This window comes from Fopius arisanus, unplaced genomic scaffold (genome assembly GCF_000806365.1).
Source record: "Fopius arisanus strain USDA-PBARC FA_bdor unplaced genomic scaffold, ASM80636v1 scaffold00150, whole genome shotgun sequence".
Lineage (NCBI taxonomy): Eukaryota > Metazoa > Arthropoda > Insecta > Hymenoptera > Braconidae > Fopius > Fopius arisanus.
The window spans coordinates 82,076-106,559 of record NW_011887889.1 but is presented as its reverse complement, the minus strand read 5'-3'; the positions used below and the strand labels follow the sequence as shown (position 1 = coordinate 106,559).

Below are 24,484 nucleotides of genomic sequence, written 5' to 3'. Positions count from 1 at the left end.
AAATTTTAAATTATTTTTTTTATATAAATTTTTAGACTTTTTTCTATCTTCTTTTTGAAATTCTATATATGTATATATTACATTGGAAATATATAAATATATATATATTCCAATGATAACACCCCATACGTGGACGATTTGGCGCGTATAGCGCGCCATATACGCTAGTATCATAAAAATTTCGGTTAACAACTATTAGTTTTATTGAGTTTAGTAACTATTTTTTCATGTTCATACGGCTTAGATTATGGGACAAACAGGAATATATATGGAGCAATATCTATCAGAAGTCAATTTTTGCTGTTCATTAGTTAATTTGATACAATGTCAATATTGAATTGTTGACATTTGAAATTGGATTCAGATATATGTAAGAATGTCGATCCTTCCCACTGATGGTTTCTTCTTTATCGATCCAAGATAGGAAACATTTCGGCATACGAGTTTCCAGCAGGTAATGTCGACATGTGAAACTGCCGGCGTATTCTCATTGATAATCATTTTATTTCGCGGCTACGTTCTTCTGGACGACTCCACTATAAACACATTTTTACCCAGCTTTATTTCGAGAATCATGCAACGAGTATTCAATGAAATGCATTGAGACATACGTCGGGAAACATGGAATCAAATTTAGTCGAGCAAAAAAAATTTCGCAGTGGAGAATTAGATCACAAAAAAATACGGCAGGTGTGTCTCGATTGGAAAGACAGGATAATCGGGGCGGCTATCCTTAGTCATACGGATCCCCTCTGGGACACAATTACAGATCAAATTGGTAATCGAAACTGGATCGACAACAAAAAAAATAAAAGAGGGAAAGATGCGTATTCGTATGTATGTAATAACGTAAAAAACATACGTTCACTCCTTGACCCAAATTACCCAACCAAGAAACGCAAACTCGACGATGATATGTTTAATTCCTTACTTGAAAACTCCACCCTCGATTGTCCTTATGATTATGGAGCAGAACTCGTGTTTCGTGTTGCTGTGAATATTTTTAATGATTTGATTGAAGAGACCCCCATGAAACGAAAGAGTTGCAACAGGAAATTGAGAATCTACAGTCAATATTCAATCAACCTTGGTAAGTTTGGCATTTTACTAGTGGACCTTGAGTGAATAAGTAGAACTCAACACCCATTTAACATGTCCATCAGTTTGTGAATCGCATTTGAAAATCTAAGTACAATAGGAAATTTTTCAGATTTGTCTGTGTAGGAAATACTACTCGAAAAGAAGTTTCTACTGTAATTTACCAATTTTTATCACATTCAAATATCGTCTATTATAACTGGAATAGTATTAAATTTGATTGACGATTCTTTTTTAATTCTAAATTAATAATCCAAAGGAATTAATGAGTTACCTAAACAGTCTATCTAAGAACTTACTCTTTCGCTTCTTTGACGTTGAGTTCGTTTTACAGAGGGGCTTTCAAAATTCATTCACACAAAACTTGCTGAAGACACTCGACGATTATGCGCATATAATCTCGTGGTAAAGGAATTCAGTTACAAAAACTTGGAAGGGCGTGTGAAAGAAACATGTCAATGTGGTTCGGTCATCAATTGTTATTCCGCCAAAGATGGGAATATTGTGGTACTAAGATGTGAGATAGAAGACAAGAGTGGAGATAATACATGTGGGAAGCGAAAAGTTCAGAAACCGTCAAAATCTGATGAAAATCCACCTGTAAAGAGAAGAACATCAAAAAATCCATCATCACACGGTACTGCAAAAGATAATGAAGATCAACAAATAGTAGTTGAGAGTCACGTGCACGAAAATCCAGTGAGAGCTGTGGAAATCCTCAAGGCGACAACAATGATGAATGAAATTTTATACATTAGAAGGAGTTCTATGGAAATGGCCTATTGCACTCCTCACCAGAGGACAGTTTATAAGACTCTAATAAAAAACTCCCAGGCTATCTTTACGATTCTGATCGACGACACTACGATTGCACCTATCATCCGAGCCACTGGCCATATCATTGAAATGACTCATTACCAAGTAATCATTGTGACACCAAATAGAGAAGCTCCAGTTCTTCAATTATTGACAGAAACTAGAGAGAGCTACCTTTTCTCCAATTGGCTCGTCGAGTTTATAGAGGGCCTCAAATTGGTACCACCGAAGACTATCGTCATTCCAGGAATGACAGGACTAGCCAATGGCTGCATTCGTGCATTGACCAATTTTCCCTCATTGAACGAGTATTTGAGGAGTGTCGCGACGATTGATCAAGCACGAATATCCTGTCGCCTCCGCATTGACCCTAAATCAAGTCTGAAGAAATACGCGATTTTCTTGCGGAATGAAGAGCACGAAGTGAGTTTATTTTATTTAGAAGGTATTGGGAAACTGATGAAGAGTAGAAATTTATCGGAAGCGGAAACAATCATCAGAGCTTTATTTACCACTGCTCTCAGCTTAAACAAAGGCCTTGGAGCCGATGACTCATTATGCAGCAGCGACGTGGCAAAATCACTCCTCAGCAATTACTCCTGCGATTTTCAAACAGACTTTGGCCTTCGAGCAAATGATTTTTTCGAAATTTCATGAACGGATCATAGAATGATTGAAAAGCTGAGTATAAATATCGAAGGTGAGAATTTTTTTTACAGAACTCGGCACTCAACTGGAGAAAGAGGCGAAGGCTGATATAGCTGAATGTCCCGGGAGCGCAGCCAGTAGATTATTCATGCCATGCTCAAGTATCTACCCATATTTTCCACAATCTTCGATGATGTTCGAGAAATGAAAAGAAGTCACGTGGTGATTGCCAATGCACACAGGGAGCTGAAAAAGTTCAGGAATATTCTGGAAAAAGGAAATTCAACTCCACAAAAATTTTCTCGATGGAGATTTTGATGGAATTGACGACAATGAATGGAGGTCGGACATTGACACAGAAGTTGTTCAGGAATCACCGAAAGACAATCCCAGTGTGGATTCTCCATCGAAGAAGACGTGCCCTCATTCAGCTGATTCAACTGAAGGATACGGCTGTGCTTGGTGCAAGGAAAAACTTTCTTCATTAAAAACAGCATGTGTGGTAAGGTTTATTTTTGACTAATATTCTTATTCCATGTTATTTGTCATCGATAAATAATAAGTTTTCTATTTTGTTTTTAGATCTGCGAGTCACCTGTACACCCCGTCTCACCCTGCTCTATCCCAATTCCTGCTCCAGAAAACAAATATGGAGTTGATCGTGTCTGTCACTCGTGTAGTATGAAGCCCAGTATTCATAAAATTATTGAGTTCAATAACTTCGAGAATTGGAGGAATGAAGTAACAATTCACGGAGGAAAGAGGAGCAAGAAAAAGAATTGTCGCAGGGGTCTTCCTATCTTATTAAAGAGTAACGTTTTAAAGCTCCACAAGTTTACTCTTGATGGTAAAATTGTATATCTCACCCTCGCGCGTGTTTTTGACTCGATGACGCAGCTCTTTCTAGCAGCAGCTCATTATTCGAAATCGTTTCTGCAGAAAGTCATCAAACAGAATTCTAAACGAAATTTATTCCTGAAATTCATTGAAAATATCTCAACTTATGGTGTAACTGACTTGACATTTTATGAGAGGTTCAAACTGTTAGAAGGTCTGTTCGGAAACAGACGAGCACCACATTCAGTGACGGAAGTGAGTTATATGCAGTGTGCTTCTAGTGTGCCTGAGACCTGTGAGAGCTTACTTTATAATGTCCCTAGCTTGGAACTCATTTTCACGTGCAGCAATGGATGTCAATTAGTAGATGACAGCTCGGTCGTCATCCATTTTCTTCTATCGCAGATTCTGGAAGCTGAAGTGAATTGGGCAAAATTTGAACAAGTAATTTGTCCAAATAATGCCTCAGATTGTAAAAAAACAAAGAATTGTTTTACAACATATGCATATAAAGTGCCATACCACTGCATAATGTTGGCAACGTATGTATCTTCTCAGGATACGGTGAAGTTAAAAAGCATTTCTACAACGCTTGAATTACCAAAGCTGGGAGTCAGCCTCCAATTAAGAGGTTTGTTGGATTTCGACCTCCCTCAAAATGAAGATTTAGTTGATAATGAGAACGAGAAATTGGGACATTATTCAGCATATTGTGTCGAAAATCAATCATGAACACATTATGACACAAAAGTGGTTAATCCTTCGAATGCGGCCAGAGTTCTTCCTCATCTAATATTATACACCATATGAAAACCAAAAAAATTAAAATTATGCTCCAATTACGGCCACTTAGTTTTTAAAAAAATAACAAAATATTCCTTGGCTTCAAATGAATATTCCACGTTAGATACGTCGATTGCTGATCCTCAACCTTTTATAATTTCTTTTTCTACAATTGCGGCGCTTGGAAAACTCGAAATTTAAATAAGAGTACTAGTTATGTTGATATGAAGAACAAAATCAAATTAACGATAATACTTTCATAAAATTTTATGTTTTTATTTCATTTCTAATTGATAAAAGAGTTCTACAGAAAGAATCTCGCCAAGTTTATATGAGCCTTTAATATTAATGAAGTTAAATATTCATGTGTTATGTTCTTCATGAAAAATATATGAGTTATCATGTTGTGATCCGTTACCACTGACAAAAGAATAAATATTTAATAAATAAACAAAAATACTGAAAAATATTTGAAAAAATCGATCCAATAATTAATTTTTAGCAATAATCTGAATGAAATAAATTGAAGAAAAATTTGAATGAGCCGCATTTCTTGGAGGTAAAATTGAAATGAATGTCAAAAGATACCAACTAAAATGAAATTTACATCAAAAAAATTCATTCAATCAATTTGAACGTGACTACTCGCCAACTATCCGATACAGAAAAAAGGTATTCCCCTTCATGCCAGCTGGCGTACCATTCTTTCTGGGTAGACTGCACGAAAGACCCTAGCATGCGCGCAATCCCAGAGTGGCAAGTTTATTACAAACTAGTGGAATCGTATTCGAGAATATAAGTTTTTGATGAAATACACATAATAACGGCAATTTCTTAGAATCGGCTACTTTTAACTCTGATATTACTGAGGATTAGAAAAATCAGAAATTAATACATATAAATGACAGTACTCAAGAGCGACAATAGTCACATTGATATAACTTTCTCACCTTCCGGGAATAGCATTACACCCGGATAGAACACTCTGGAGATCGCAACTCTTTTAATTTGATGCAACCGGTCATTTTCTCTGAGGACGATTATGTATATAACTAATGTACGATTGATAATGAAATTCTACTCTGGGATAGATTTTAAGAATGGAATCGAACATTTTAACAAAAGTTTCATCGTACGATTTACGATCTTGAAGTCGAACATTCAATAAATTTTTGCATTCGATTTTCTGCAAATCTCCAAGACTAATTAAGAATTTTCTGCTCTTTTTCCACCTTGATGCGAAAAATTCTGCTCCTCCCCAAAGTTGATCAAAAATTTTCTGCTCTCTCTTCACCTTGATTCGAAAAAATCTACTCCCCCCCAAAATTAATTAGAAATTTTCTGCTCATCTCCAAGTCTAATTAAAAATTTTCTGCTCTCTCTTCAGCGTGATTCGTAAAAATCTACTCCCCCCCCCAAAATTGATTAGAAATTTTCTGCCCATCTCCAAGACTCATTAATAATTTTCTGCTCTCTTTCCCCCTAGATTCAAAAAATTCTGCTCCTCCCAAAGTCTAATTAAAAATTTTCTGCTCTCTCTTCACCGTGATTCGTAAAAAACTACTCCTCCCCAAAATTGATTAGAAATTTTCTGCTCATCTCCAACTCTAATTAAAAAAATTCTGCTCTCTTTCCCCCTAGATTCAAAAAATTCTGCTCCTCCCCAAAGTCTAATTAAAAATTTTCTGCTCTCTCTTCACCGTGATTCGTAAAAAACTACTCCTCCTCAAAATTGATTAGAAATTTTCTGCTCATCTCCAACTCTAATTAAAAAAAATCTGCTCTCTCTCCACCTTGATTCGAAAAATTCTGCTCCTCCCCAAAGTTGATCAAAAATTGTCTGCTCATCTCCAAGTCTAATTTAAAATTTTCTGCTCTCTCTTCACCATGATTCGTAAAAATCTACTCCCTCCCAACATTGATTAAAAATTTTCTGCTCATCTCCAAGTCTAATTAAAAATTTTCTGCTCTTTCTTCACCGTGATTCGTAAAAATCTACTCCCCCCCAAAATTGATTAGAAATTTTCTGCTCATCTCCAAGTCTAATTAAAAAATATCTGCTTTCTCTCCACCATGTTTCGAAAAATTCTATTCACCCCCAAAATTGATTAGAAATATTCTGCTCATTTCCAAGACTAATTAAGAATATTCTGCTCCCCCCCCCCTCCCTCACACTTCATTGCAAATTTTCTGGTTATCTCCTAAACCAAATAAGAATTTCCTGCTTTTTTTTTACAACTGATTAATTTCATTGATGTCATTCAGTGATTTTCTTCATGAACAATGAAATAGATTTTCATTTTGCGCAGAAAAGTAATACTTTATGAGCAGATAATTCTCCCATGCTCTATTCCCCTTTCTAGTTAAATTATCGCCCTTTCCCCTATACCTAATTCGCTAAATATCGTTTTTTTTTTAAAAAATCTTCATATGTCTTTTTTTTGCGCAGAAATGGAGCGGATAAATCAAATATTAATTTTCTATACTCACAAACCCCATTTCAGAAAGTTGGTCGCCCAGCTTGATGGCTATTTTCGTAAAATTCAATTTTTTGGCAAAAAAAAAGCAGATTTTTATTGATTTGTGCAGAATTGAAGCAGATAAAAAGCAGATTATTTGAGCATTATCACCATCCAAATCGGACAACCTTGGCTGCCTAATTTTCGGGGGCTGTTTCTTCTAGATTAGGGAAATAATCCGCTGTGCGGTATCACATGCACGGTAAACACTCGAGCCTAGTCTCGACTCCCTAATTATGCACTTTCCATACGTGATCATAAATTTCAATAAACATCGTGCTCTCAAACCGGAAAATTGTTGATAACAAATTCTAAACGTGGGTCCAAATTTTGGAACTCCCATGACAAATATTTGATATCAAAATAAAGGAACGATTTTGTTTCCCACGGGGAGAAAACGACATAAACATTAATGAACATGTGGTACAAACATATGAAAATATTTAGTACAACAGAGTAGTTCTTTTATGAATAATGTGCTATTTCGGATATCAATTATACTATCATAATCAGTTAAGAAATATTGGTAACGTGGAAAAAGCCACGAACTAATTAAGGTTAAGCAACATTTCTCACATTATTCAGTTACTATTGAATTACTATTCAATTACTAATAGTTTTCGATGAATTATAATTTGTAACATTTCACTGAATTGTTTCTAAAAATTAAATAACAAAAATGTTAACTTTAAGTTGGAATGAGGGACCAAAGGGAATTGTGGAGGGAAAATGTGAGCATTCCTAAAACAATTTTCATTGGTTGTTGGAGAATAGAAAAGACCGCCTACACCCCAAAAACATCTTCATGTAGAGAGATGGAGTTTGATCTCGAAACAAGGAGATTTCAAACCACTAGAGTGGGAAATTTCGGCTAGAGTCTTCTGTAATTGGTCCCCGAAATTTCCCCATGTATTCTGAGGGCACACCCGCCTAGATGAAACTATAAAACCTTGTCCGCGATAACAGCAAGTTAGTTACAGTTCCAGTCATCACTACAGAAGTATTAGTAACTCATACCTGAGAGTTAACATACTCCAGTTTCTTTTGGACACGGTTCCAATTTTATTTATCGACCTATTAAGGCGATAATTCAGGTCCTTCACGGCCTTTTCAAATTTCAAATAGTCTTGTAGTCTTGTATGACTATTATTTCCATTTTTAGTCGTTCGTAATTTAAATCATTTTATTGAATTGAGTCTAGTGACCTTTGTAATAAATTTTATTCTTTTATTTAAAACTCAATAGGCCAGTAAAATAAGACTCGCATTTATACTTAATACCACCCAAAAAAAGTCCTGGCAGGCTGAAATTGCATTAAAATGTAGAGAAAATTCGCCTGATCATGATATCAAAAATGTGTATCTACACGTTGAGCAGACTCATGCTTAATTAATTAAAAACTAATGAAAAAATGAGGGCGAACGCCACAAAACTACACTGGATTGATTGGTCTAATCCAGAGGTGGGCAACTTCAGCTTTCGGAGCTACTCCAGCTCCCGACTTTCATTAGGCGAAATTGTCCCAAACCATAAAGTTTATAACTGCACCCCCTTCGGGCGCATGATGCCCTGCGTTACAAGGTAAGAGTAGTGGGGATATCCGAGAGAAACTTTGTGGTAGGAAAAGTAAAATAGGAAAATGTTCAATTTCTCTAATAAAAATAGTTTTTTCAATTGTTGCATTTTTTTGTCTTTCTTTTGGTGCATTATTGGTTTTTCAACGACTTGACAAAAAAAAATCGTACCTTTCACAGATTTCTTAAAGAGGAAATATTGTTTGGAAAACAATTATTAGATATTATCATGTTATTAACAGACGTGACATGACATAGGTTTTCAAATTTTTCATTTCTATATTTCCTTATCTCGATGCCAAATTAAAATGCACAAACTTCTCACAATCACAAACATTATCAACGTCCTGTAATCTTCGAAGACATTTTTATTTAATACATAATTTATTGAGGTGACCAATACAGATCAGTTCAGACTTCTTGTCAAATCGCCCTTCTTCTGCATTATTGATTATTTTGTTATGGGCAGATATTCTCTGTTTTTTTTTATTGATGTTTAAAACATGCAAGTTCTGCAGGACCATTAGTTGAAAATTTATATTAGTGAATTTCTGCTCTTTTTCTCTCAAATAATTTATTATGAATAATTTTTAATGTTGATAATTGCGGTACGATTATTAATTGTTTTGTTTTGTAACTTGATTGTTCGAATTAATCTGATTTTATTAGACTTTCGCGGCTTTTAGAATCTTGTCAGTGTGATGAATTCTGATAATTTACTCGCCACCGAATTTTTTATATTAATTCTATCGCTTGAAGGTTGCGTGACCTTGAAATTATTTTTTTTTGAGTTTGTCTCTGTACTGTTTTCATTTTAGAGTTGGGAGGTCACGTAGACTAATCAATTTTGCGTTACTGTTTCGAGTCACTAGATTCATCTGGACCTTTTAGACTTTCTGATTAAATTTTGACTTCCTTGACCTGTAACAATTCAGTCTCGTGACTCAAATAAAAGTTGTTAACGATAATTTATTTTATTAATTCTAACTTCATTTCGACTAATTTATTCATTTATTTACTTATTCTTCTTTTATTAAAAATTCAGACTTCATAAAATTGTTATATAGAAATAATTAGCCGATAGTGACTTTTACAAGTGAAATATTTGATTTTTGTCAGTAGCGTCCAGTAATCGATTTAAGGGGATTTTATTATTTATTTTTTGTATTGTTTCGATTCTGTGGTTTGACTGAAATTGTTCTCCCCTACAATTTTATGGATTTATTTTGTTGGGTTTTTGATATACCAGTCACATCCCTTTTCAGCTTCTAATGCCAATTAAGTCTTTACGTATCGAGCTGCTGGAGCTATAGAGGCTGAAAGTGGAGAAGGATTTATTACCAATATGTGTTGTCGTTAGGGCCGACAGCCACTACGTCCTCGTCGTGGCCCTGGGTAGCGCAAAGAGCCGTATATAAAATTCAACGTAGGGAGGAAATTATTTGTTTCGCCTACCTACGGTTCAGATTTGGATTCAGAAACTGAAAAACCATCAATTCAGGAGAAAATCAGTATCGAGCTTCGAGGGGGGGAGTAATAGGCATTTACCGAAATGCGTTTCGATGACCACTATCTCGATCAATTCCAAGTCACATACCTCATCATAGGAAATTTGCGAGAACGATCAAGCAATAAGAGAAATCATATGAAGATATCAAGATTTGTCGTTCGGAAGCATACCATACATTCATTGATGGCGATGACAGATTACAAGAAATCGCTCAAGGATTTACTTGCTCAATTTACCTGCTTACTCCCAGCCTTCTTGTTGAACATGTTCTGCCTATTCAATGCTTTTTCTCCGCAATTTGTTCTATTCTTTTTCAGCTTTCCATCGGGATGAATAGATTTAAGACAAACACCAGATGATGTGAAGACAATTACTAGATGACCTTCTTTTTTAATTCGGGTCAATACATTTTGTCTTTTGGACTTTCCAGCTGGGGGTTCAAAGAGAATAATGAGTCATAAACTCAAAGATAACTCAAATATCGAAATATCGATATCGACATCGACAAATATCGACGACAATCTTTTAGAGGAGGATGTAATGTTACGAATTATAATCTGCTCCATTCTTTTTTTAAACCATGTTCTTTCTCTCTCTTTAATGTCTCCTCCGAAAATAGCGCTCCGCTTTTGTTTTCCGTCAAGCATTCTTTCATTTAATCAGTTTCCGTTATTAAATGTAGTTTATCATCTTTCCGATATTGGAATCCTTGCTTTAATGAACATGATTTTAATAATTCTATGCCCACTGCAGTACTTTTGGGAAAACAGCGTCGCGCACATGTTTCGTGAGCAGAGCCATGGTTCGTTCACGTGTCCAAATCCATGTTTCAATAAGCATATGACGCCCGGATTCACACACTTGTGACTTCATTCGAGTCGTTTGTAGAATTTTCAGAGTCCATATGTCAATGAGAATACGGCCCCTGGTCAGGAAAAACCCTTCCAACGGACATTTTCGCCAAACTTCGTATTTTTACGGTGCAGAGCATTCTGCATAATTTCTAATAATAATTAGACAATGTCAAAATTGAACGATTATAAAGCTTCCATTCGGAAGCAAAAATACAACAAGAGGACAAAAAAGATTGCAAAAAATATGAAATTTTGCCAAATTATAGATTCTACTTTGGACTATCTCTGGCCGTAGAATCCGGTCGATTAGTCCAATAGTTCTCGAGAAAAAGCCTATCCTTTTCAAAGCAATTATTGTGAATATTTCCAGAACTAGTTGGTCGATTGGAGTATTTTTTCTTTTAAAATGTTCGTCTCGATGGCCGCTATGTAGATCAATCAAAACCTATATAAGCGTCGGTACAAAGTTTTCGGGATATTTCCGTACTTCTGTTTTCTTCAAAACATCATTGTATGCACTCTAGCCTCCTCAAAAATGGGAGAGAACAACTTGAAATTCCGAAAACATTCTCGTTTTTTGATAGGGACGGGTTCGTATTTCATCTGGACACAATCGGCCCAGAAAGATTCCTCGTATGACCACAATGAGAGATTACAAGTATTCCATCCGAAAGCCAACGATCAATGAAATTGATGGCAGAAAAAAATTAAAAAATCAATAAAGAGCATTTGAAGAAACAATCACATGTCTTCTACCGTTGCGAACGGCAAACTGCTTGTCTGAAACTCTCTCTCTCTCCCTTTCAAAGATTTAAATCCCTCTGATTAATTGTTCTATTTCAAGGTTCGTTTGTCACTATTTCATCTCATTTTGAAAGGTTAGAGTTTCGCAACTTTTAGAATTTTGTTAGTGGCGTAAATCTACGCGATTTCTTCACCATCGAATTTCATATTAATGCTATCGCTTGAAAATCTCCTGACCTCGAGGATTATTTGTCTTGAATTGGTATCCATTTTGTTTTCATTTTTAGAGATCGAGTTTGGACTCAATTGTTTATGCGTCATTTCATAAGAACAGAATCCTATGTATTTATCTCACCAATTTTTATGGCACAGTGCAGTATTCATCTCTTTTCCATAAAGTTAACATGACCAATAAGGATCATTGAACAAACCATGAAGAAATCCTTAATTTGAGCCATCTCATGGTTCCGACAGAGCTTGAATAAGATCCCGTTTATTTCAACTGAACGGTTATTTTGATAAACATAGCAAACTCGATAAAAATGAAACAGAGATTCATAGGATGAAGCGTTGCTTCGCACGAATCCGTATAGATATAACTAATAACAAATTTATCAAAAAATGGTCAGAACTTATTAAGTGTAAGGACATCTGGGAAATTTCCTTTTGGACGGCAAGATCATCCAAAGAATTGTTAAAACATCGTGAGTACGCAAAGACCCATTAGAGCCCAGAATTGAGATTTAGAGTCATTGAAAATTTAGGATTTAATTGCATTTCTGATACCCAAAATTAGCGAGAATGCTGATTGTGTTTACGTAAAAATTATTGAGAGTTTGTAATGCGTATTTCGCTTTAATTTTTTTGAGCGTTTAATTGCGTTTGAACGCCAAAAATATTGACTTTAAGATTCTTGAGGTTTAGAGAGGAATCGTTGCGGATTATCGCCAAATACTGGGTTAAAATTTCGAAAAAGAAAAAGTAATTAGGCAGAATCCCTTATTAATATGAATGGTTAGATTTAGGATAAAATTCTTAGGTAAATGTGTGGGATAGGTGTAAGAATAATTGCAATATTATGGCTCAAATTATAGGATTTACGGGGCAGAACAGGTTAGGGTTAGGGTTTCGGTGACAAGTCAGGAGGGAATCAGTGCAACCATGAGGAACTCCTATATAGTCGGGTTGCTTGGGGTTCATGGAAATTAAAGTTTAACGAATTAGTAAGCGTTAATTATGGGGCGGAAACTTAGGATTTATGTAATTTTATTCGCTCTAATCCCGGGATCCCGTGAGAAAACCACGAAAACCACCACCAATACGGGCCCATAATTAAAAAAAGTGTTTGATGAGAAAAAACCGTTCATCATCTCGAAAGTAATTCAATTGTAGTTCCGCCTTATTTTACATTTCGCGCTAGGGAATTTTAAATTAGTAGGGTTTTAAGTGCGAAATGGGGCGCTAACCGCGTTCCCGCCCGCCATGTTGTGAAAACGTTAGTTCGTTGTTGACATCGACAGAGATACGGATGCGTGCAGCAAGTTATCGTTTTTTGGTGTTAATTAGGAGTTTTGAAGGATTCTTTGGGGGCCGAGGAGTTAGCGTGAGGTGTGAGGAACATTTAGAGATCAGGAAGAAGACAAATAGTTGGATATTTGCTGAGATACAGTCTGGAGACAAGGAGAACGATTTGGGGGGTTAGCATTACCATGCTTTCCCATTTATTTTTACGGAAGATATCCGATGGAAAACATCGCGCCTCCTGTTAGAAATTTTCATTGTTCGGCACGATTCAATTGCATATTAGACGCTTCATTCGAGAATTTTCGGTTACGTCATCATTTAGAAATGATTTTGGGAATATTTTAGATGATTAAAATCATCAACTATGAGGAGTCTTGCTTGAGACACCGAGCCGACAACATCTCTTGTTCTCTTGTTGCGTGGAACACCGAAATGAGAGCCTCTCTCATCTCTCAGTCCCTCTTGCGATTAGTTTATTGCCTCCAAATGCTGTTTTTGCCATTTTTAATAATAATTAAATACGCTTACGAACGTTAATAATTCGTCATACGACTCACACCCTAGTGTTTCGAGTATTTCGACATTCTGTGCAGTTTTCGTGTGTTCAGAGAATTCATCTCGAATCTCGTGTGCCGTGCCGGCCCACAGCTCACGTGGCTATGTTTTATGCGCAGTGAGCCTCCACTTGTAGAATATTTCGAGCAGTGCTGTATCTGGGACGCCCTGTGCTCTGCGCCGTAAAATTTATTTCTAGGGCTTGGAAAGTATTACTCCGGGTGTTATTTCCTCGAGCTTTGCTCCATTTATTGAATTATACTTTCAATAAAATTTTCTTTTGAATTGCGGATATTCGTCTAACATTATTTTCGTGCCTTTTGGACAAATTCGAGATTATTAGGATTTTGAGTAATTAAAATTTCTGGGTCTCTCCGTACGTCACGCCTAATTTTGTATTTCTCTCTCTCAACTTTGTATTAATAATCTTCCTATTGAATATAATTTTGGTTTTGCTCGTGAATTTAGAGCTTTTGAGTCACTTATTTTAGAGTTTTGCCCAATAAACTTGTTTCCACCAGAATCCATTCCTCTCTTCATAACCGACCCCCTGAGCAGCGCGGGTAATACCACTGTAAAGGGTTAAGGGTTAAGGGTTAAGCGTGCCGCAAGCGCCTGTAGGGGTGCTCGTGTACGTGCACGTACGCACATGTACGCATATGCGCGCGCCAGATCTCGCAATACGTAAACAAGTGTTAAGGGTTAAGCATTAAGGGTTGAAAGGTTGAAAGGTTGAAAGGTTGAAAGGTTTCGGTTTCTACCACGGGTAATTCCTGGGATTTTCTTTCGAGACTTCATTTTATAGTATTCTTTTGGGTTTTCGTTTCCGTTTTGAAAATTACAGTATTCCGGTTTGTTATTTCCGAAGGAACAAACAAATGACTGGCGCCCAACTTTTGATTTTTATCTTGACGATTTTAGATTCCAGGGGAAAAGGGCGGGTTAACTGGCCAATTTCATCCCCAGTGAAATTGGGCATGTTACATAAGTTATCCTCCATATTTCCACTTGCCATTTCCCGGAATCGAATAGTAATCGATTTCCGATTTTTCTGACTCATTCTCATTATTGTCTCAATTTCAAGAACTATTTACACGCCAATGGAAACATATACGTGGAAGACGAAACATGATGAAATTCCATTTTCTATCAATCTTGAGATAGGAAATAATGGGACTTTGTTTCCGACGATATTAATACGAATTGTTGTACTGTATTGCAAGAATACGTGTAATGATTGATTTTCGTGAAACTTACGGAAGTGCTTGGAAAGCAGGTATACCCCTGGCCCAGTGTATCGACAAGAACAAAAGTCTAGCGGCGCTCTCACAGATGTAGTGTATTGATAGATATGCGGGAGCCGGACTTGGAGCTCTCAATTCGAATACAGTATTTCTCTCGTACAGCAATTGCCCAGTCCATTCTTCTTCGGGTTCATTCGATCCATTTACACTCTATAACAAGAAAGAAAATCAATGAAAGTTTAGTTGACCCTCGCCAGGAGCAATGCATCAGAAATATTTTGAGTTCTCTGCTTCATTGGGGTAGCCCCTTCAATATTTATTAGAGTGAGTCACGTAACTGGTAATAGTGCAGATTCGGCGATAAGGGAATAACAAGTAAATTGCTTTAAAAAAATCGAATAGATGGAAAATGAACAGCAGTATATAGGCGAATGACGGAGGGCAGCCCGATATAGAGGTCTTTTATATAAAATTTTCCTGACTGCATAGAAATCAGAAATTAATTGCGAGTTCAACCAGAGGTGACTCTGCCAAACTAGCATTAGGCGGAAGAAAAGTCACACTCCAGTTATGTGAAAACTTGCATTGCTCATAAAATATCTTGGAAAAAGCCCCCTTGCTCTTCCAGAGCCGTACCAGACACGAGACGAGGATACGAGTGAACCACTATCAAAATGACGTGTCTCCAAGGTACCATAAAAATTGGAACTCGTACTGTCACCGTGAAGCATTCAGGAGCTGATTAGAGAAAAAGCACAGTGGTTACTCATCAACGGCCTACTCCGTTGCACATTCAATGAAGTAAAAAAGCACGATGAAAAAATTCAGCTACTACAATTAAAATCCAATGGAACCCAATAACAATCGAATTGCTACAGCATCGTAAAACGTAGCAACATGGAGAACTTTTCACTCAAAATTATGAATGCCCCCCAATGACGGTACAAAAGAAACAATCTCTGATAGCTATAAAGCTTGAAAGAGGGTCACTTCGATTGTTGATAAGCTTAATGGGATTGGTTTCCACGAAACACGTGCTCAGATGTTCTGCACTAGAGGTGAAGGCTCCATTGTCCTTCACAAACTTCACGAGCGGCTAAAAAACTGAAGAGATCGTAGATATCCGGGGTGACGACATGCGTTTGTCTGGACGAATTCATTGCCAAAATTGATGCGCGATCAGTTGGCGATTATCTTAATCAAGACTATATCATGCCCAACCCAGACCGCGAAATGTTCGAGTTCGACTTGAATTTCCGGTTCAAGTTCCCGTTTAGTCGACCTCAAAGAGTCAGAAATCCAGTTCTAGCCCCAGCGGAATTAGCAGCAGAACAACACCGAATTCGTCAGTCAGCGAATGAGACGATATAGTCTCAAGTAGCAACTATGCCTGAACAGCGCGTTTCTCTGCTAGACTAACTAATCTATGAAAAATCGCTATAACGGAACTGCGTAAGCCAGAACATAACTTGATCAACGAAGATTCACCGGCACTCATCAATTCGTGGTCTTGGAAGCAGCATTTGTACTGAGTAACAAATACGTGCCCGCTCACATATAGCTACATTTGTAGCCCCTCAAAAACTTAATGACGTTGAATTAAATATTGAAATGATCTACGGACTCGACTTTGTCGCTTTTCCAATCAATCGGCAATCAAAGCAAGTAAGTCAACGACAGAGATCCACGGACACTGTCACCCCGTCTTAGGCAAAAAATGAGAGTCATCCGTTCTCACCTGGCAGGTTAAAAGTTTGAGCATCTAGATCCTCACAAATGAATCACCGAGGTTGTTCATGTCACTATCATCCACCAAGAACCGCTTTAATTCCTCGATCATCGACTGAGGGCCCTTCAGCGGCGAACACTTCTGTTGTTGTGAGGACTCTCTCGAACCCACCAACAATCAGACTAGGTTATCGCGCCCTATTTTCTTCCCCCCTTATTTATCAACAACTGTAAGTTCGACAAGATTATAATTTTCTTTAATCTTGTTGTCTTCCTATTTTCCCAACCTATTAAAGTCGTTCTATCTCGGATTGTTGTAACAATCTCATTTTCTTTGTGATTGAATAAAACAACACTGTTGAACGATAAACTTTACAAACAAACATTTACATAACAAACGACAAATTTTTCTCTCTCTTTGCGTGATTCCTCATTCTAACTCTTACATAACTCAGAATAGTAAACTTCAGTGTTTGATTTCACGTACTATGATCACAGCTTCTTCTGGTCTCTATTTTCACGTAACTGGTCATGGTCAAGTTAGTCCTTGGGCCCCACTTTCTGTCAAAATTAATGATAGCCCAGTAACCCAGAGGCCGTAGCAAATTGTAACTGTACTTGTACCAACGTATTTTGTCGTAGGAACCGACAACGGCGCCACATCCCCTTGATGGCCCCAGATAATGCAATGAGCGGTCCATAAACAATTATATCTCCCAAGCTAATTGTTTCCTCCCCAAAAAAGTCTTCAGTAGAATAATTAGGCGAAGGAAACCTACACACCCAACTCGAGACCATTTAGAATTTTGTATTGTATTTTTATATAGTCTTGATTAAGATAATCGCCAACTGATCGCGCCTCAATTTCGGTGGAACTACGCTAGGCTTGTACTCAGAAATCAGTTGTGGAATCAGTAATGAATGTTCGTGGTTCATTGGAGTACGGAAATAGTACAACGTAATTATGAATCCCTCGGTATTTTATGATAAGTCTTTCGGGAGGAACAAGTCGAGCAGCGATTTTTCATAGGACGATTCATTCATGTTTGTAACATTCGTCAGTCTGTGTATAATTGCATACTTAAAGGTTTTGGTTCGGCTTCAACATGAAAAAAATGTAGTGAGTAAATTCACTTTATGATTAAGGTTGTTGTCGCGTAGAATTTTTTTTCGACAGTTTTCGTTAACAATTTTATGGTGAATAGTTTGAAAAATTAGCAACAAAATGAGCCTTTTCCGTTTGCAATTGACCGTTTTGAACTTGAGATATAAATTTTTGAAATTCGAGTGATTTAGCACGTGTTTAAATGGAGTTTTGCCGATTAGAATTTTTTAAAAATCAACGGCTCGACAGTTTCAGAAATTAAAAAAAACGTGGAATATACATCGTGGGAGGAAATACAGAAAAAAAAATCAAATCGATTGACCGTTTGGTTTACGGAATATAATTATCGGAAATTCATAAATTTATATAATTGAAAATAGTTAATATGGAAAATATATAGTTATGCTTTAGCTATCCATGCACAATGCAATCAATCAAGTGAGACTATATACCGCTAAAAGATTGTGTTCTAAACTGGCCCGTTTTACAGCGGATAAACTTTTTACAGAGACTGTCGCGCGACAACCACCTTAATAGACTTAAGATAAAGCATTCACTTGGATCAGATAGTCGTTTCATTACGCCATTTCCAGTTCGGTATATTTGAAGAAATTGATACTCACATCACCTATAAGCTTGGCCATGCCTTCAAGTGCATGAGAAATCAGTAATCGCTCTCTAGCGAGCGTCAATGCATCGCTAAGATCACTATCGCTACTCTGATCCTCAACACTTGGACTTTCTGGTGGTTCCCATAGGGATGCTGCTTCCGGTATAATTTGTTGTGGCTCTGGTTTCACTTTTGCACTGCGGTTGGCCATTTTTGTACCAGCAGCCTCGCCCAAAACTGGCTTTCGCTCGTGCTGGACAGCTGTAAAACCCCAGGCTTGCTTATACTTCATTTTATCTCACAAATAATCATTCTTAAAGACGAGTTCTTCATTGATAGTCTTTGGACTCACAGTCACTGCGCATTCCCATTGTCAAACATTTCTGGAGACGACAATATTGGCACCGATTACGATGATGTTTCGTAACTTCACAGGATTTGCTACCACGACATTGATAGCCCAGTTGCTTACGTATACTGCGTTTGAAAAAGCCTTTACATCCTTCACAACTTATTGCACCATAATGGCGACCGCTTGCTCTATCGCCACATACGACACAAAGCTCTAATGAAAGGCCAAGACCCAAAGAACTTCGTACGTCTCGCGATAACTTTACCTGTGGATGAAAACAGTTTTGCACCAAAAAATGTAATTGAAGGTCCGTACAGGCTATCTGTCGAACGTGATCTTTTCTTTAAATTCATTCTTGTTAACCTAAAATATATTGAAATTGGGGATTAAGTTCATGTTGCGGAAGCCACTTGAATGATTGTAAATAAAAATCCTGACAAAAAGAAGGAAAAATTATTGAAGACCTCTAAGTCACGATATTGATTGAAAGCAATATACCAAGTTTTCAAAAAAATAATAAAAAATACGCAGCTTACTCGTTGCGTCCAGCTGTCGATGAATTGAGTGGCGAGCAATAATACGTATTTAATATTACTTTGTCGTAAACGTAGTAGATCCGTTTCAAACAATAACCTTATATGATGGGCCTGAAATGATTATTGTAAAACAGTTTCCTCATGAAAATGGAGTGAGCAGTCTGCGAACTGTCATCCAATTTTTGGCTTTAAATATTTTTGGAAAATGTTATAAATGGATTCAAATAAGAATAGATACTTCATATTATCTTATATTTTTTTTTAAATAAATTTGAAATTATTTTTTTCATTTCAACAGAAATTCTCTTCATTTCAAATAATGTTCGCTATCCTGATAGGTCTCTTTCTTCGTTTGACATATGGTACTATTTCTCTTAGGATATGAAAATAGTATATTTTCTACAAACGATTTCTACAAATCTGATCGCTTATAGAAACAAGCACGCGACAGCAGTTATGCAACTGGAAATGAATTATTGAAATATGTGGGTATATTTTTTTTGCCAGCCGTAAATTGATAGCGAGCTTTTAAATAGTTTCTATCAGAAACTTGGAACGCATTCCGGTTTTGATTCCGTTCCAGCGGCTTGGAACGTAAGTCGTGAAACGTTCCAGCTTGGATCGAAACTCCAAATTTTCATAACTTTTCGCGAACAATCTAGGTTTTGATTGTAAATGGAAGCTTGGTGATCGATCATTTTCTCGATTTTCAAATTTTGCCTGAGAATGTAGAACAGAGATGGGCAACATCAGGTAGGCTTGGAGCTGCAGCCATAAAATTATTAAAGTTCTAATTCCACTTAACGTGATTACAAGGGTTGTTGTTGATTTGTGTGGTGGGGGAACATCGAGCGATGGGGCATGCGCGTGATTGAAATGGGAGGGCAAAATGGTTTGAATTTTTATGAACGTGTTTGGACAGTTTCTTTTTGATTAAAAAAAAATGGAATTAAACAATGATGGTTTAGATTCAATATTCATAAGTGTAATATTCATAAATGAAAGTGGGGTGCTCATGAACTTGAGAAATAAATATTTCGTCGTCAATTAAAGATTAAAGGACGCCGATAATTTTTCTAATTATGAGAAATTTGTCCATTTAAGTTTCTCAAGGTTCAAAAACTCTTCTCAAGGTTGTAAGCAGGCCCTTGGAATGGAACAGTGGAACGCAACGAAATTGCCGCTTTTCATGTCGTTCCGTGGAACGCGTGAGGAGCGAAACGAACTTTCTGGAACGAAACTCGGAACGAAATTTGTGGAATGTTTCTTACTACGAACGAACGTTCGAACGAATAGTATGGTTTAACGTCACATCTTGGAATCAAAACCATGAAAAATTTCGTAAAACGCATAGATTGTCGGAGGCAAAATGAAATTTTATTGACATTTAGGTGCCAATGTTGATACGGTTTTTCTCGTGCAAATTACATTCTATATCACACTTCTCACAATTCAAGTATAAATTTATTGAAATTTTCCGGTTTTCTATTAATTTTCCAGGAGACTTTTATATTTTCACCTTCCATAATATTCTACATCAGAGGTGAACAACCTCAGCTCTCGGAGCTACTCCAGCTCCCGACCTCCATTATGCAAGGTTGTCACAAGCCATAAAGTTTATGGCTGCACCCCCTTCGGGCCCATGATGCTCTGCAGGTAGGCAAGAGTAGTGGGGATATTCGGCAGAAACTTGGTGATGGGAAAAGTGAAATAGAAAAATTTTCTATTTCTCTAATGGAAATATTTTTTCAATTATTGCTTTTTTGTTGTTATCCTTTCGATTGGTTATTCGTTGCTTTTAATCGTCTTTATAAAAAAAGATTGCGTACCTTTCATAGATTTCTTGCAGTAATTTTGAAATTATAATTGAAATATTGTTTGGAAGACAATTATTGAATACTGTTGTTAATAGATCTGACTTGACATACATTTTCAAACTTTTTATGTGATCAGCCTATGAACCACGAGATTACTTATTGGCGGACCCTTCCCAAGACGTTTACCGCGAAGCGTAGCACCGCAGAAGATTGAATGAACTCTCCGTGAGCTCAACTAGCTGAGACCAGGAGTCCGGGGCCATAGGGTAACCCCAGGCCATCAACGAACAAACAGATGAAAGAAAGTATAGTTGGAGATTAGGGGTCTATTCACTAGCTATCTCCAATTCTGTATTTGGAGGTCACACCGTCACATTTCATTTTTTTTTTATTAATTTAGGTCTGTTCAGATTCTTTAAATACTTTGAGAAAATTTGAAATAATTGTACTTCCAATTCCTGCCAAATTGATGGAAAAAATTTTCAATATTTCAATCATCTCAGATTTTCTGAGAGTAGTGGGAAAATTTGTACATATCAAAATTGATTTTGAAAAAAGGGTAAGTGATACAAAATAGAATTTGGGAAGGTAAAAATAAGAAAAATTTGATTTTTTCAAATTTTTTCAGATTTTAAAAACGATCTCTAGAATTAGAAAGAAAATAAAATTGAAACAAAACATTTTTCAATTAATAAAAATTAGAGAATCAAGATGAAGATTTGAAATTTTCCACAGAAATATCTTTTTAAGTGATAAATATGTCGAAAAATTGATGTTTCGAAATTCGACGTCAATTTCAATCAGTGATTAACTCGATCCAGTAGGCTTTCATCATATTTATAGGTGAAAGACAAAATAATCGAAAAATGATCAGCAGTAATACTCCAAGATCTCCATTGCAATCTGAGGATGTCAAGTTTTGCAGGGTTAAAATCTCCAAACGCTTTCGAGATTTTCCGAGAGAACTTGACACAATGGTTTGTTTGCGGGGAAGTAAAGGGTAATACTCGATTAATTAGTAGTTTAACTGCCGCTTGGAGGATCTGACTATCTCATGCAGATTCTTTTTTTATCTCAATCATTGGTGCAGTCCTGCATGAAGCACAGCTGCACCACATAAATGCCTGTAGCCTGAAAAAAAAGTAAAAAAAAAACAGACTCTATATTTTTAGTTTTTTTTTACTGTTTTCCCAGCCTAGTTGCAATTGTGGCATTTGCAGCCCATTGCGCCAATGTTTCAAATAAAAAAACAAGAAAGAAAACAAAAAAAATCTATGCCACATAATCAGATACTCCAACCTGGCCATAATAATTAAAAAATAATCAAATTAAATAGTAGTAAAATAATAATAATAATAATGAGAAGAAGAAGAAGAATAACACTGTTTACATAATTAAATAAACAATGTTATGAAGTGTTTACAGTAAATTCAACGCTTGGTGAAGCACCGTTTTCAAAAAGTTGCAAGCCGCCACAGGGATTGGTCTTATTCCAAGGTCGACTTGGAATAACCACTACTGTTAATAATATTTTTTAATAATTACTTAATTTTTTATCATTTTTGAAGCTCGAAGCGTTATTTGTCGGATTATTTCCCGATCGAAATTTTCACCAATCGAAACGGTACATTGAATTGGGGAACAACTCTATTTATTTAGTTTATTAATAGTTTGTAAGGAATTTTCAAATCAATTCATTTTTCAGATTTGCTTCACTCACGTTATCAAAGTGTGATAGTTGTGAAGTTTCCTCGGGCTATTTTAAATGTTTACAAAATAAATTCGTTACTTAGAAACTATCAAAGAAATATCCGAAAGTATGTGAAATAATGCCCATCCACTTCTCAGGAATTTGATCAAATGCGTTGTATTTATTAGTTGCCAATCCAGAAAAAAAAATCAGTATAATACAGGCGAGAAATTGCCTTCCAAACTTTTTTAAAAACGGTCCAAAATCAAAGCCTATTGTAATACCATTATTACGCTGTTTTGCTATTTCACCTCATTCTGATATATATTTTGTATTACTAACCGTATGAACTAATATTTGCGAACAATCTATACCTCAACATCTGAGTTATTCAGATGGTCCATTCCGCTTGGTATGTGCACTGCATTGCGATGATGTCCAATACTCCGAAAATCACGCCCCAATTTATACTCAGCTCTATCTTCAATTAGGTGATCGTGGTTATTATTGTCTCTTTCTCCATCCCGCTGAAGACACAGCAATACTTTCCATCTTCGAAATATCCTTTTAATTTCTTATCAGTGTTTTTATAATCAAACTTACCTCTGCATCAAGATCTCTATTGCAATCCATGACCCTATGAAGTCTTAAATTGCCATAATTCTCACGTTTCCTGTCGTTATCACTCTCATTCAAAGGATCAGTGTCGCAATGCTCAAGATCTTTGTCCATGACTATCACGTATGCTGCAAACAAATTTTACTTAATATCAAAGAACGTATCCAATTGTTAGGTTGCAGTTTCCACTCTGCTTGTAGGTATGCGGTGCAGAGTCAATACTACAATCCAACAATTCCTCATTGAAGCCATAAAATCTCGTGCAAACACTCCTCAAACTAGGCATTTGATCTCATTTCTCAGAGCTAAGAGTGTCTTCCCCCTCTTCATCCAGCATTTTAGGCCGTTTCTTTTGCTCTCATTTTCTCGCTTCGCTGCCAACAGTTATAGAGTTTGTACCTTCCGCGAGCAATGAAAGACCAAAAATCAATGACACACGATAGAATTTCTATAGATAATTATAATTTCGATGGATAGTAAATAAAAATGTGACAGTTACGTAAAAAAATTGCGATGACTACTATGGGTAGGATAGAATAATTGAAATAAAAATATACTAGTAAAGCCATGTTTGCGGGTTCATAAGTATATTTCCTCTTTTTTTATCTCCCATCGTTGCAAAAACCCACACCACATATTCAGGAAAGAAAATTTGTGAAGGTCAGAGGTAATATGGTACCGAACATTGAGCAGAACGGAGTAGCCATTTCGCGCTGTAAAGTCGTCGTATCAAGAAAACCGAAGTAGGTGCAAAAAAAATAATAATTCAGCAAGTCTCGTACGCATTGATGTATTAGACTTTCACTCACACCGTAGCTGAAAATTCGATTGAGACGAATGTTGTCCGTATTTATATAAATTAGTCAGGTCACTGAAGTCACATTTGCGTGTTCGATATCTTATTCACGCGACACATGATACACTGAAGAGTGATTCCGAGTGTAGCCCATACTTTTAATCCACATCAACAGTTAAATCATTTTTCTTAATATTTAAGAATAATTGATTGAATGAAAAAATATATTAGTCATAAGTGGAAAAATAATCTGATTTGGAAGAGTAAAACAGAAAATAACTGAACACAGTACACACGCAGAATAAAACGCAGTCCAAGCAACCTTGCACAGGTAAACGCAAGGCGAACTCTGTATCAACCCAAATCAGAGATTATACGAGACATTACTAGAGCTGCTAGAAACATTGGAACAAGATGAATGGTGGCGGCGGCGCTGGAACTAACTCAGAACTTGTACCTGTAAGGGAAGCAGATCGAGAGCCCGTACCCGTAAGTAAAACAGGTCGAGAGCCCGTGAGTGTCGATA

At 36.5% G+C, this 24,484-nt stretch overlaps 1 protein-coding gene across 1 annotated transcript in view; it reads right to left on the bottom strand.

Annotated features, from left to right (window-relative positions):
• The window catches only part of LOC105272231 (Hormone-receptor-like in 78), a 112,592-nt gene extending 88,658 nt beyond the window's left edge, over positions 1 to 23,934 (bottom strand). The window contains exons 1-6 of the mRNA XM_011314250.1: positions 23,842 to 23,934; positions 23,148 to 23,290; positions 22,919 to 23,071; positions 18,502 to 18,766; positions 18,163 to 18,410; positions 14,720 to 14,916 (exon numbers count right to left, since the gene is read on the bottom strand). Coding sequence (XP_011312552.1) covers positions 14,720 to 14,916; positions 18,163 to 18,410; positions 18,502 to 18,766; positions 22,919 to 23,071; positions 23,148 to 23,290; positions 23,842 to 23,869 — 1,034 coding nt within the window. The 5' untranslated portion in view covers positions 23,870 to 23,934. The remainder of the gene's footprint in view (positions 1 to 14,719; positions 14,917 to 18,162; positions 18,411 to 18,501; positions 18,767 to 22,918; positions 23,072 to 23,147; positions 23,291 to 23,841) is intronic.
• Between the last annotated feature and the right edge of the window lie 550 nt (positions 23,935 to 24,484).